At 46.8% G+C, this 15,492-nt stretch overlaps 1 protein-coding gene across 4 annotated transcripts in view; it reads left to right on the top strand.

The window, feature by feature from the left end:
* The window catches only part of KCNIP2 (potassium voltage-gated channel interacting protein 2), a 103,292-nt gene that overhangs the window by 38,065 nt on the left and 49,735 nt on the right, over positions 1-15,492 (top strand). Inside the window, exon 1 of one of the 4 annotated variants that reach the window (XM_053389436.1) lies at positions 12,923-13,712. The exons of the other annotated variants lie outside the window; for them this stretch is intronic. Coding sequence (XP_053245411.1) covers positions 13,625-13,712 — 88 coding nt within the window. The 5' untranslated portion in view covers positions 12,923-13,624. Of the gene's footprint in view, positions 1-12,922; positions 13,713-15,492 lie in introns of those variants that run through there. 4 annotated transcript variants of the gene reach the window in all.

Raw genomic sequence — 15,492 nt, 5'->3', positions numbered from 1 at the left:
TTTTGCAATGCAATTTTCTGCCCCTAAAGTCTGAATTAGGGAAGAGTGTGCACAAAAATGCATATTTTACTGAAATTAACATTAAAATGCATTATTATTTTCAGGAATTTGTTTGCATAACTGTGTGTATATTAGAAACAAACAGCATATAGATTTTTTTTATATTGGGAGAAATGTGTGTTACAACCTTAGCATGTGGACCGATTCCTACTTTCATTTATGATGTGCTAAAACCACAAAGAGATTATGTCTCTTCCCCGCCTCATTTTTACATTTTGTATACTGATGCTTTTCTTCTGACCATCCTCCTATGTAGTGAGATAGATGTCCCCAATCTGGAAAATTGCAGTTCACCATGACCTGGAAAATGACTGAAAATAATCAGTCTCATCTCATTATGGCCATTTAGATAAAAGCTGCAGAACATTTCAGTTGGGGGGGGGGAAGCCACCCCTTTCAGAATAATGTTCCATATTCCCAATATTGCGTCAGCAACTGCATCAGATTACCTCTGCTGTTTAAATGCATTTCTCTTCCTTTCTGATCTGAAATGGATGTATTTAGACATCATTCTCTCTCTTTCCATAATTGCTGCCGTGAGACTTCACCTCTGTTCTTCCAGAGTCAAAGTTGAGGGGGGTTGCACCTCTCTCTGCCTCCCACCCTTTTAGAACTGCAAAGTTTTGGGGGGAATTTGTTTCTGATGTCAGTGGGGCTTAGTTTACGGGCTGATGGGAAGAACAACCTGCAAATGGATGATCTATTTATTAGTACCTGTTTCTCCCCACCCCCTTATACTTTATTGAAAGTTTAAAAGTACATAATTATATGTGCTCTAAACATGGTGAGACATACATAAAAGGGAGAAAAAGAAAAAGAAAAACAGCACCCGTGTAGAAGGGAAAGTAAAGGGAGGAGGGGGAAACCCCCAAACTGTATACTTTACAAAGTTGTTATTGTACTTCACCAGATCTTAACCTATTACAGTATTTGTAAGAATGGATTCCAAATATCATTGAATTTGTCCATGGCAAGTCTGCATTTATATACAAGTTGTTGTTGTTGTTGTTGTTGTATGCATGTTGTCATACGTTGCGAGTTTGTATATATCTTCAATCAAAGAAGGGAACTGCATTTTTATTTTTCCAGTTCGTCAGTATCAGTCGCTTTGCTGTAGTAAGGGCACAGAGAGTCCACTCATATTGTCCTTTTGGGCATATAATTCAAAAGGATATTTTGCTCTGTAAATGTAAGGTTGTTCTGTACAGTTCTGTTGTCAGTACAGTACTTGTTTCTTGAACCCAAACACCATTGATAGGTTTGCAGTGCCACCTAGTGACAACTATCTTTTCTGCAGCAATTCAGGACTGAAAGTTATTTCTCCCCTTAGCAAGTGGAGACTCGCCAGTAACTCTGCCCACCTATGTGATTTCCAGCAAGTGGTATTTGGAGGCATAATGCTTCTAACAGGTCACTGGATAGGGTAGCCACTCTTCAGCCACTGGAAATCATATTCAGGCACCTTTCAGACTTCTGAGAGTTTAGCAGGCTTTGGACACACACTTTATTTTTATTTTTTTAAAAAAATTCACATCCCAGGCATTTTAAAGACTTGTTTTCTGTGAGAATGGCACTCAAAGGCAATGTGCAGCCAGGCATCAGAACAGCATGAAACAGCATGAATTAAAAAATGGTAGAACATTAATAAAAAAACCTAAAAGCCAAAGCAGCAACGATATAAAACATTGCACACGGCACAGTCACCCAGAGGGAAATGGCTTTTCAAGACTAAAGGTTTTACCAGCTGCTGAAATGACAGTAAGCAGCGAAGCAGAGCAGAGTTCCGCAAAGGGGATGCCATCTTCCCTGATCATGTCCAACTTTTCCTTCTCCCTGGCCTTACTTGAACAAAGGATGGGATGTGGAGCTGCTTGCCTCCTGCTAATCAACAACAGAATGGGAACAGCCACCCCCCAAAGTACAAAGGGTCCAGGCTATCTCAGGCTTTAATGATCAAAAACATCACTTTGAATTCTGAAATTCAGCCGCAATTTGAGTTTTGAAATATGCAGCCATTCCTTCTTAAGCCAAGTTCAGAACTGTGCGCTTTCTGTAGCCTGTTCCAATTATGAGCCTGGCAACCGTATTCTGCACCAGCTGCAGCTTCCAACCTGCTTTTAAATTCCAGGCGATATTTCATGCCTGTCTTCATAGCCATGTGGGATAGAAACTTAAATGTTTTAGTAATGAAAGCTGAGATTCCCCCCCAGGAAGTTTCCTTCTTTGTCCAGTATTGCATCCTTTATATTTTTATGAACTCCTGTGGAAGTGTGATACACAGCTCTGGCTGTGGTGCTTGATGTTTTTTGCTATACTCAGGGCAATTGGAACTCAGCTCCTAACTTTGCTCAGCTCTCCTGTCCGCTGTGCCCAGTAATATGCAATGTCCATGTTCTACCGCTAAAGTTTGGCCTCTCCACAAATGTAATCGTTCTCTGCAGTAGTATATCTGAGATGTATTTAAAAACACAATTGCTCTACCAGCCAGGAAGATACAGAAGAATTGGGCCTCACTGTGTAAATTTGCCTTCTACAGATATTCCAGGGGAGTAGTTTTACTTTCCTATTCCTTATGGTTTTTTTGGTTATAATTGCAAAAATGTACATTAAAGCTCCAGCTCCTCCGCCTCCCTTTTCAATAACATAAAACAAGTTTCAGAAGGGGTGAACATGGACTGGAGAGGCAACAGCTGGCAAACATGCATTTTTCGCCTTGTAAAGGAAAGGCAGCTTTAGGAATGTGCCTGGGATTGGAGGAGCTGCTGTCAGGGAAGGGAAGGGCATCAGAACTTGTAGGATGGATTACTTGTAGGATATAACGTGTTATACGTGGGGCTGCCGCTGAAAATGCTTTGGAAACTCCAGGGGGTGCAGAATTTGGTGGTCAGGTTGCTCGCTGAGGAAGACAGTTTGAGCATAGTGCAGTGGTACCTCGGGTTAAGAACTTAATTCGTTCTGGAGCTCTTAACCTGAAACTGTTCTTAACCTGAAGCACCACTTTAGCTAATGGGGCATCCTGCTGCTGTCGCGCCGCCGGAGAACGATTTCTGTTCTCATCCTGAAGCAAAGTTCTTAACCCAAGGTAATATTTCTGGGTTAGCGGAGTCTGTAACCTGAAGCGTCTGTAACCCGAAGGATATGTAACCCGAGGTACCACTGTACACCGATGCTGGCCTGACTGCACTGGTTGCCACTTAGATTCCAGGCCCAATTCAAAGTGCTGGTTTTGACCTATAAAGCCTTAAATGTCCCAGGAACACAATAACTCATGGACCGCCTCTCTCCATTTAAACTGAACCGGGCCCCGTGATCATCATCTCAGGCCCTTCTTCATGTGCCTCCTCCACGAGAGGTCCAGAGGGTGGTAACATGGGACGGGGCCTTTTTGCAGTGACTCCCCGTTTGTGGAATGCTCTCTCCAAAGAGGCTCGCCTGGCACCTTCATTACATAACTTTAGGGGTCTGGCAAAAAACAACTCTCTTCAACCAGGCATTTGGCTAATTAACATTCTTTGGCCTTTTACATGTGTCTGTTGGGGTCGGGGCTATTGTTTTGTTATTGTTATCCTCCCCCCCCCCCCGCATTTTCATGTTGTATTTTTATGTTGTGAACCACCCTGTGATCTTCAGGTGAATGGTGGTGTATAAATTTAATTTAATAATAATAGCACAATGTGTGCATTTGTATAAAATGCTGTATTATGGGTTGCAGATGAGAATGCTGCTTGGAGACTATATTGGCAGTGCTCAGAAACCAACTTGAAAAAAAGAGTGGAAGGTGGTTTTAACTAAGGCTTATCAGGATCTTCCCAAGTTGGTGCTGCAAGTAATTAGCCTCTGGGGAAGGGGAAGCTGTTCCTCCCGGCTGGCATTTGAGCCAGAAACTGTTAAATGGTCCTTGAAAGCAAACTGATAAATCCCAGCACAACACCATGGGAACAGAGCAACTTTGGCTTTTTCCTATATGGACAGGGGTCAGCAACTGGAAGCTCATGAGCCCAAACAGGCCATTAAGGACAGCTGTCACCCCAGAGACAGAGGGGGAGACCAGGGGTGAAGGAAGGCGTCGTGACACCCGGGGCAGGCATTGCTACATAGGGCGTGTGTGCGCCGTTGCTACGTACGACGCATGTGCCATACGTAGTGACACCGCACATGCGCTGTATAGCGGTTTGCCGTCGGGATCCCTCCGTTGCCACTACAGCCGCGAATGGAGGATCCTCTGTTCATGGCTACAGCCGCGAGCAGAGGATCCTGACACCGTCTGTATGGCGCTGGAGCGGCTCTGGCGGCAAACCGCTATACAGCGCATGTGTGGCATCGCTATGTACAGCGCATGCATGCGATGCTGCACATGCGCTGTACTTAGCAGTTTGTCATCAGTGCTTGGATCCTCTGCTTGCAGCTGCAGCCACAAACAGAGGATCCTCCACATGCGGCTGCAGCAGCGCGATGGCTGCTTGCGCCGCCGCAGGTGACTTCTTGTCATCCCCACAGACATGGAACCCGGGTCACACCGCCCCCCCTTGCGACGCCACTGGGGGAGACTGGTGATGGTAGCAGCCATAGGTTTTGCTACCAGACCAGTCTGGGGACTCTGCATTCATCCATTATCCCCTCCAATGTTTCTCAAAGTGACCCTCCAGGAAAACTCATTGCAGACCAGGATATAAGTTTATGTCTGTGTGCTTCCATCTGCCTCCCCACTGGTTTGGCCTGCAACTCTCATCAGCCCCAGGTGAAGTTCCTGGTTCAACTCTCACCTCTGGCCATTAATTCGTAGATAGCTTTAGGGAAGCCACTGTTTTGCCAGCTTCAGTGCTCCCCCTGAACCCACCTGCAACATGGGGATAATAATACTGGCTCACTTTCCAGGGTTGTTGTTGCATGTGAAGTGCTTTGAACACTTGAAAGCACTACAGAAATCCTGCCTGTTGTTGTTATTATTCTCCAGGGCCTCTATCACTTTTTGTGTGCTTTTGTCATCCTGCTACCTTCGTTTCTTAGATCCTGGTGCCCCTATAGGAGTATTTTGTAGAATCATGGAAGAGTTGGAAGGGATCCTAAGGGCCATCTAGTCCAACCCCCTGCAAGGCAGGAATCTCATCTAAAGCATCCATGACAGAGGGACATCCAACCTCTGTTTAAAAAACTACAAGGAAGGAGAGTCCACCACCTCCTGAGGGAGACTGTTCCACTGCTGAACAACTCTTACTGTCAGAAAGTTTCCCCCCTAATGTTTAGTTGGTATCTCCTTTCTTGCAACTTGAAGCCCACTGGTTGGAGTCCTACCCTCCAGAGCAGGAGAAAACAAGCATGCTCCCTCCTCCATATATCCTTAAGATATTTGAAGATGGCTATCATATCTCCTCTCAGACTCCTCTTTTCCAGGCTAACATACCCAGCTCCTTCAAGCGCTCCTCATAAGGCTTAGTTTCCAGACCCTTGATCATCTGGGTTGTCCTACTCTGTACAGCTTGTCAACATCTTTCTTAAACTGTGTTGCCCAGAATTGGACACAGCATTCCAAGTGTGGTCTCACTAAGACAGAACAGAGTGGTACTATTATTTCCCTTGATCTGTACACTATACTAGAATAGCATTAGATTTTTTTGCTGCTGCATCACACAGTTGGCTCATGTTAAGCTTGTGGTCTACCAAGACCCCTAAATCCTTTTCACATGTACTGCTAGTAAGCCAGGTGTCTCCCATCCTATATTTGTGCATCTGGTTCTTCCTGCCTAAGTGCAGAACCTTACGTTTATTCGGGGCCTTTCACTTAACGTCCCTTTAAAAAGATAAGAAAAGGCTTTGGGTGCTGCTAGGTTCTTGCCAAAGTTCATTCTTCCATGGCAGTTTCAAAGCTGGATTATAAAACTTGAAATCCAACTGATTGACTTATCTGATTCCCCACCCCCAGGATTTAAGCAATGATTGGTGCCTTCCCCCTGAGGATGCGGGATGTTGCAGAGCCCGGTGGTTTGCTGGTGTGAAAAGTGCCATATCTCGTTGCAGAATGGTAAAGAGGACTGGGACTGAAAGTCCCCCTGTGCTTTCGGTCATCAGTACTTTGCAGACCAGGAGTGGCATGGTCCTGCGGGAGCCCCTAAACTGCCATGAGTTCGTGTTTGCAAGGCCAGAGCTAGTTTTTCCTTGTAGCAATTTCCATTAAGAAGTGTGAATGCTGCTGCTGCATGGGGAGAGGCAATTTTCACTGTAAATAGCATGTTTAAACTGACGGCAAAATGTTATTGCAAATGCAGCCTTGGATCCCTTTATAATCAGGAGCAATGACTCTGGGGCAATTGAAATATTAAACTATGAACATAAACACTTTGTGCCTAAGACAGATTTGGGAATAGTTTTATATTTATCTTTGTAATTAAACAGCAGTTCTATTTATGAGTCGACCGGGAAGCTAAAATGGTCTTGGCACGAGGCCAGTGGGGCGGCAGTCCTTTATATACTTTCCTGAGAGTGAGATCCAGTGAGCACGATGGGGGTTTTCTTCTGAGTAAACATAGAGCAGGTGTGCTCTGGAAAGTACAGAAGGGGTGGGACAGGAAGAGAGCATTTATGGTGGGATGAGAAGGATGGTTTCTATGGGAGGAAAGTAGTGAGAGAAGGACCACGGCTCATTGGTAGCACATCACCTTTGCATGCGGTCAGCCCCAGGCACAATCTCTGCCATTTCCTGGGAGAGACCCTGAAGAGCACTTGCCAGTGTAGACAAAGCACAGCTGGATGGACCAATGGCCTGCTTCAGGTAGCTCGGTAGAGCATGACCCCTTAATTTCAGGGTCATGGGTTCGAGTCCACGTTGATGCCTGCGTTTGCAGGGGGTTAGACTAGATGACCCTTGTGACCCCTTCCAAGTCTTCAGTTCTGTGATTCTAAGACAGCTTCCTATCTTTCTATGTTTTGACATGGCATGGTGCATAAAAAGGTACCTTAGATACTGAACCAGAGCACGGGTCTATCTAGCTCAGTATTGTCCATACTGAATGGCAGCTGACTCTCCAGGGTTTCAGACTGGAGTCTGTCCAAGCCCTACCTGGAGATGCCAGAAATTGAACCCAGGACCTTCTGCATTCAAAGCAGGCACCCTTCCACTGAGCTGTGGCCCTTGGTAGGTGATGTGCTAATCAGCCAAAAGGTGATGCCGCTTGCCAATGCCAGAAGAAAATAGGAAGGTTACTAGGTAGGATTCATAGTTTAACTACACAGTGTGCAAAGAAATACTTTTATGAGACAGGGTGAGCTCCTGTTGCTTGCTCCCAGCTCCTGCCAACCCAGCAGTTCGAAAGCACGCCAAAAAGGCAAGTAGATAAATAAGTACTGCTCCAGCGGGAAGGTAAACGGCGTTTCCGTGCGCTGCTCTGGTTTCGGCAGAAGCAGCTTAGTCGTGCTGGCCACATGACCCGGAAAAACTGTCTGCGGACAAATGCCGGCTCCCTCGGCCTGTAAAGCGAGATGAGCGCCGCAACCCCAGAGTCGTCTGTGACTGGACTTAACTGTTGGGTCTTTTACCTTTACCTTTTTAAGCAGCCTCACACAACCATAGCCCAGAGCATAGACCAAGCAGGAGCTCGCCCAAATGGCAGACCCTCCAAGTGTCCCTTTTTTCTAGGGACAGTCCCGCATTTACAGAAGCCATCCCAGTTTCTGATTTGATCCCAGAATGTCCCGTTTTTCCTTAGGATGTCCCTATTTTCATCGGAGAAATGTTGGAGGGTGTATGATCCCCGAGCCAAGGAGATAAGTAACTATACAACCTTTAGAAGACATCTGAAGGCAGCCCTGTATAGGGAAGCATTTTAATGTTTAATGCTTTGCTATGTTTTTATATATGTTATATATGTTGGAAGCGTCCCAGAGTGGCTGGGGCAACCCAGTCAGATGGTTGGGATATTATTATAGGACATCTCTATTTTCACCAGAGAAGTGTTGGAGGTGGTCATGTCTGAGATGCATCTGTATCTGAGTGGGCCCAATATTATGGCCGCCACAAACTGATGCCTTGGTTATAGGATAGTAGTACTGCCTTCTTCCACTAGATGTGCTCCTCCTCTAACACTTGCTAGGTAGCTGAGAAAGCCTTTGTGCAGAGGTGTGCGTAGATTAAAAAGGCCCTTCCTGTACTGTCATCCACAGTGTGTTCTAAAAACCACTTCTCTGGCTTCTTTAAACAAAGGCTTGGTAGCCTACAAAATACAAAAAACAGGGAGCAAAACTGCAGCTTCGTTTCTGGTCCTCTCACCTTGAAAAAAGGGTATTGTGTAGTGTTGGGAACAGCTGTCAACTTTCAGATTTGAAAATAAGGGATCAGCAGCCTCGAAAATAAGGGATCAGCAGCCTCCCCTGTCCCGGGGACAGTCTACGGGATATCTAACAATCCAGGATAGCAGCGGGAAACGGCGTTGGAATAAGGGAATTTCCTGCCAAAAAAAGGGAAGGTTGACAGCTATGGTTGGGAAAGGTTCAGAAACAGCAACCTAAATGATCGAGGGGGTGGAGCAACTCCCCTGTGAAGAAAAGTTGCAGCATTTGGGACTTCTTAGAGAAAAGGCAAGTAAGAGGGCACCATGCTAGAAGTTTATAAAACCGTGCATGGTATGAAGACAGAGGATAGAGAAAAGCTTTCCTCCCTTCTCTCACAACACGAGAACTCATGGACATAAAAATAATGCTGGAAGATTCGGGACAGATAAAAGAAAGTGCTTCGCCCAGCGCATAGTTAAACTATGGAACTCGCTCCCAGAAAAGGCAGTGATGGCCACCAACCTAGATGGCTTTAAAAGAGAATCCATGGAGAAGAGGGCTATCGATGGCTGAATACCAGTTGCTGGAAGCCACAGGAGGGGAAGAAGAGTTTGGATTTGATATCCTGCTTTATCACTGCCCAAAGGAGTCGCAAAGCGGCTAACAATCTCCTTTTCCCTTCCTCCCCCACAACAAACACTCTGTGAGGTGAGTGGGGCTGAGAGACTTCAGAGAAGTGTGACTAGCCCATGGTCACCCAGCAGCTGCATGTGGCGGAGTGGAGACGCGAACCCGGTTCACCAGATTACGAGTCCACCGCTCTTAACCACTACACCACACTGGCTCTTGTGTTTGAATGTTGCTTGCTGGTTTCCCACAGGCATCTGGTTGGCCACTATGAAAACAGGATGCTGGACTAGATGGGCCACTGGCCTGATCCAGAAGGCTCTTCTTGTATTTGATCAGCCAGTGTATCTGCAAATATGCCTTCAAGTAGGCTAGAACTGAGATATTCAGGAAAAGAAAACCCATGTTGGGTGGTTTATTAAATACTCCCTGCCATGCAGGGGAGGCCCAGCTATGACGAGCATTGCCTTCTTGTGCCTCCTGCTGCTGTTCTTCCTGCAAAGGATGTCACTGAGCACCAAGATAAACAAAGACTCCCACAGAATGCTGCACTCTTACATTCTTTTTATTACACAATCTAGGATGACTACCACTTCCTGTTTCATGGCTGGCAGCAGCACCTGGCATCCTTGGGCAGCTGCCAGAGCACCAGCAGACTGGCAGGGGCCACCACTAATGCCTGCTCCGGCCCCCACGTCTTCATCCTGGCACTTCCAAGAAGCACCAGGCAAATGGGTCTGCCTGCTGATTTCATTTCCCACAATGCCCCAGCGGAATCTTCAGTCCAGAGGCATTGTGGTCAATTCACATGGTGGCTCAGCCCAGCAACCTGGCGCTGCTTCGCTGGTGCCCACTGTCACCAGGTAAGGCGGGGGGAGGAATTAGTATACAATAAACTCAATATGCAGAGTACTGACAGTGAGCAAAGTGTTGTTTGTATTCACACGCTCTACTGGTACTCTGTTGACAAGTACTCATGTATATTTAGCCTAACTTATACATCTCTCTTGCATCAGAAAGTTCATCATTGTAAGGCACAGTTATACAGGGATGTATGCGTTGATCAGACATGGCATTCGCCACATGGTGTGTGTGCGCAGGCTCAGACCAATGGGCCAGAGACTTGCCCCCATGACTCACTGCTTCTAGAATCTCTACACTGCAGGGAGAGTATAACTGTGAACTGTGAAGAGGCTAGAACAACCCCAATAAGCATGCATAGAAGCAGTAGGGAAATCCATACTTGATTATCACTCTCAATGGGAATCAAGCGGCTGTGCAGGGGGCTCCTTCAAAATGTGTGATGTTTTGACTGTAAGCACACGGAGAGGCAGATATCTGTGACTACCAGTCATGTAGCGAGCCAAGCATTGCCGTGCGTGGGAATTCAAGAAAGTGGAGAAGTGGGGAAAGATTGTAATGCTCAGCTTTTGTGGCAGCTGAAGGCTACAGGTTGTTGATTCTCTGTGTGTTCAGAGCTGCTGCACCAGGGAGTTTTTAAGCAGACGCCACACAGTAAGCTTGTATGCCATCCCTTCTTGGTCTTGATCTGACCCCATAGTGAGTATGGCATGGTGGTCTTGAGTCTGCCTCTAAGCTAGGAAGGATCAGCTGTATAGAGAGGGATGTGTGTGCAGACTAGTACATGATTTGAGGATATTCTTGGGCCAAAGAGATGACCCTTTTTCAGACATGCACAACTAGCTAAAGACAAGCTTCCACACTGATGCAAGGAGGTGACCCCTATGTCTAAGGACCAAGATTTTGGCCTTGGATTGGTTGGAGTGTTGTCATAGGTAGACAGTCAGACTGATAGTCAGTCAGGGATGAGGGGTTTGCTGAGTTGGATAAGGGCCGCATTGTGAGTGGGGGGAAGGGGGCCTTAACACTTTGCCCCCACTGGTCCTGCTAATGGCAACAGGAGGAATGGCAAAGTGTAAAATTTCCCGCAGTGATGACCATCAACTTGGCTGACTTTAAAGAGGATTTGACAGCCTGTTGTACCTCCAACTCCCATCCATCCCAGACAACATGGTCAATGTCCAGGGATGATGCAATCAGCATCTGAAGGGTCATGGGTTTCTCACCACTGGTGTATAGAGACAGTTGGTGATCTGAAAGTTGCCAATGTTTATCTGTTTCTTTGAACAATGTTCTGTTCAGTTCAGTTCAAGGTTTCCCAACAGTCAGGGGAAAAACCTAACCTCCAACTGATACTCAAAGCCACATGACAACAGGAACATAACAGGCTTATACCAGGGAACATTATTTGTCTATCTAGTCTAGTATTGTCTACTCTGACTGGCAGTAGTTCTCAATGGTCTTGGGCAAATCCTATATTGTAACTGGAGATGCCAGGGATTGTATCTGGAACCTTCTGCATGAAACACATGTGTTCTACCACTCTGTTACGTTCCCTGCTAAATTTAGTGTACATGCAACACGAGCGTACCTGAAACATGTTGGAACTGGCTCTAAGTCACGTGGGCATGTAATAACAATATACTTCCAAAATTATCAGAAAGGCTTTTTTCCATGAAAGAGATCCATGCTTTGATTTAGCAGACTCCTATGTACTGTTTGGGAGATTTTGTGGTGGGAGAGACAAGGCTTGTTCTCCCAGGAGATTATGTAATGTATTTAACGACAAAGCTCAATTGTTCTTAATGTAGGTTTGAATGGATGTTCAGTTTTGTATAGGTTGCATTTGTTTGCATTTTGGGTTAAAGTGTTGTAAGCTGCCCTATGAACAGTTTTCTGCTGCAAGGCAATCTATGAATGTTTGAAGTGAATAAATGAAATCTGTACTCTGTCTTTTGTAGCTTTTTAGAGCATCTAAAGCAGTGCCAGGGAAGCTGCAACTCTCAGGATATTTTTGGACTCCAGTTTTCATCTGCTCACAGCCTTTCACAGCCAGTGGTGAGGGAAGATGGAGTTGAAGTCCAACAGCATCTGGAGGTCACAGGTTCCCCACCTCTAATTTCCGTGCTTTTATTTGCTTTCTCCAACTAAACCTCTGCTTTTGCTAAGGTCTAACTTGCTCTGGGTTATTCACAAAGCGCCTTTGCTTATATAAGTCTCTGAACATTTTAAGCTACTGTGTGTAATATTCTTCAGGATAAGAAATGGGGTAAAACTGAGTGAAGTAAGAAAGTATGTCACCACATACATACTGTATATGCTTTGCTTGCATATATGCTTTGTTCCAGGTACTTCTGTCTGGTGTCCACTCATTATCTTGCTACCTGGATCTCTATAAGGTAATGGCAGTGAAAGCCTGAGTTGTAAAGGTGTGTATGAAAGCAGGTTCACCATCTCTAGCGTTCCTGCGTGTGTGTTTTTTTAAATATGCTAGCTCTTATCAAGATAACCATCTTGGGTTGTCTGGACAAGTTACTTGGTTTGTGACACCTGCATCACCTCTCTTATACACCATGCAACAAAGCCCCATCCATTTGCCTGTTATCTTCAGAAACCAAACTGTGCTGAAGTGTAATAAAGGATGTTGCTGCAAACTGTCAAAAGCAGCGGGCACAACTATAGGTGTGTGGCCAGCCACCACCCCCTCCTTTGGGGCTGCCATTCTCCTTCCTGGTTGTTAACCCAGATCCTTTTCAGATACAGAGGCAGGTGGTTTTGTGGTCCACAGCTGCGTCTCTTCCTACCTCTTTATTTCCACCCAGCTGCAGCTTTCCCTTGTCACTCGCTGATGTATCGCCCCGATAGCTTGAGGAATTACGTTGCCAGCACGCCTTTGTTTGCACAGAGCCAGATGTGGAGCAGTGCTAGGCGTCTGTCTCTGTGCCCTGTCCTGTGATGCTTCCCCCACTTTGATGGAAAAGGCACATCCTTGCAGTCTGCAGGAAAGGCGTTAGGAGGAGGCAGCGCCCCATTGGCCAGCAGGACCTGTGGAGTCAGACCATTGCCATGCCAACCGACACTGCCTGTGGTTTCCTGGGAGCCTGTTGTAGAGCGCTGGGTGTGGCAGAGGAAGATGCCAGGCAGAGCAGGGAACCGAAGAGGCATCTGCTGCCCAACGTTGCCTGGAAGGGGACACTCCCCCAAGGCAGGGCATTGCCAGCTGCCCCCCTTCATGGAACTATGCGACTGGCTGGGAGAGCCACTTAGCACTGCCTCTTTTGTGGTTCTTGCTTCGCTGTCCACTCCTCGCTGCTTCTTCCTGCAACTTTGCTGCACAGAGGAGGAGGAGGAGGAGGAGGAGGAGGGTCCGAGGAGGGAGCGTCGCTTGCGTGTGTCATTGGAGAAGCTCGCAGTTAAGACAGCAGCAAGCCACTCCGTGCTCAGCTTTGTCCTGCGCTACAATTGTTCCAAGTTTTCAGAAGCCCTTGAAAGTGCTGGGACTTTCTGAATCTGGATGGGGAGCACAGCTCTGGGCGTGCCCCCTTACTGGCAGCCGCTGCTTTCGCAGTGACCCAGGCATTGCCTGTGCCACCACCAATCCCAGCGGAATTATCTGAGCACAAACCTCCTCCTCTTCCTCCCACCTAGCCCTGCTGTCTGTCTGAGATCAGGGGGTTGTTCTGGCTCGGATGTCTGGGCACGGTCAGAGGCAGGAACAGAAGGGCCCCCTACTCCTTGAGCACTTCTAGTTCTCACCCTGCCCAGGGAGTTGTTTTTCTGACCGGGGGCCACCCTGCCACTGTGTATTGGCACCATGACTCACTGCCAGCGATGGTGCAAGAGGCAGCTGGGGCGGGCAATCCGTTTCTTCTACCAGCTTATCACAGGGACCCTGTCTCAAGGTAGGCTGCTTCCGGGCTTCTGGTGGAGGGGTGGGCTCTGGAGTTGGCATGGCAAGGAACTGTGGCAGATGGCTAAAGATCATGAGCATTTTGTGGGGTGGTCTTTAAAGCCATGGGCTCTGCAGTGAAGCACAAGGGGGAGCAATCTTTCTCTCCCCCCCCCCTTAGTTGTAGGTCATCCTGCCTCTTTGGAGTAGGGGAAGAAGAAAACAAAATTTATGTGGCTAGTCCAGAATGAAAATCGCCTGGGGATCCTGGGCACCAAAATGACATGCCTGAGAGATGATGGAGTCACACTGAGTTTCAGTTGCGCCTCCACGCATACACTTCTGTTCTGGTTCAGGGCCAGGACCCCCAATTAGGTCCTTGGAATTGGTGGCTGGGTTTTTCTGCAGCCTTACTGGGAGCACCAGGGCTGGCTGGGAAGAAATCGTTCCTGCATCACACCCTTTTCAGACTCTCTTGCTTTAAACATGAGGCATATCTAATGTGTTGGCTCCCATGGCCCATTTCCACCCCACCCTGTAAAAGGCCTCTTTGCAGAGAGATGGAAGCTCTGCTCTGCAAGCAGAATTATACGTACCCAGCAGAAGCACCGAGAGTTGGACTGGAGCCCATTACTTCGTATTGGAGCTGATGCCGTTTGATCTGTGCACCCAAACTTCATGCTTATTCCTATTACCTGACCCAGAAAAGCAAGCCTCAGGTGGTTGAGCTCAAGCAGATTCCAGCCTATATGCAGAGATTCTGGGCTTTTTTCAGCTTTTTCCTGTCCCAATGTGCAACAGCCTTTCTCCATTCCTTCAGTGTCCTGTGTGCTTCCCAGGCGTAGGTTTGGGGCAAAGAGTGAGTCATGATTTAAGTGCACATTCTAATGCAAGGATGAGGAGCCTGTGGCCATCCAAATCTTGTTAGATTCCAACTCCCATCAACAAGGCAAATAGTCAGGGATGATGGGAATTCTACTTCAACATCATTTGGAGTACCAGAAGTTCCCCACACAACTTCTAATGTGTGTTGTCCTCCTTTTCTAGTTAAATCTCAAATGGTTCTCCTCTGATGTCATCCTTTCCTGATCTAGAAGCTCATTGAGTTGAGGAAGAATCACACCCCCAACATATTCCCTCTGCTTGTTGGTCTCTAGAATTCAGTGAATATTAAAAGGATTTCTGTCGCTGGGTCAAGTTGCCCAGTGGAGGTGGTCAGACTCATTTTCAGCTCTCCCCTACTAGACCTGGGCTCAGTATTTCAAGATGGTAATTCCTCCTGCATTCACTGTCCATCCCAGCCTATTTCTGGACCCAATGAGTGGCATATTGCTCTGAAGCATGGAGCTGTCTCTGCCATTTCCAGAGTCACACGCAACAGTTTGGTAGGATGCTAGCACTGATTGCTGAAAAGTTGAGGAGCATCAAGGGCTGCATTATGTACCTCCCAACTTCACTCCCTAGTGATGCTAATTCTGTCTTTAGCAGGTGCCAGTCTTGAGTTTTGTAAATTTCATTGTGATAGGTGTATCTTCTTGAGGAAGGCAGAGAAATAGCCTAACTTGTGGATGGACTGAATATGGGTGGAACTTAATTGCCTGCGAGAGATGACGACGACAGCTCTGGTTTACCATGAGGACTTCTTGAAGTTAAGCCCATTTCTTGGAGAGTGAAGTTGAGATTCTAAATGATGCCAGTACCTTGGGCTGAAAGTGTGCTTGCTGTAATGTTGATCTCAATATCCTTAGGAAATAGTAATGATACCATTTATTGTTTAAGTACCTAACCCAGGG

This window comes from Podarcis raffonei, chromosome 5 (assembly GCF_027172205.1).
Source record: "Podarcis raffonei isolate rPodRaf1 chromosome 5, rPodRaf1.pri, whole genome shotgun sequence".
NCBI classification, from domain to species: Eukaryota; Metazoa; Chordata; class Lepidosauria; order Squamata; family Lacertidae; genus Podarcis; species Podarcis raffonei.
Note: the sequence above shows the minus strand (reverse complement) of the source record. Positions and strands in the feature narration are given on the sequence as shown.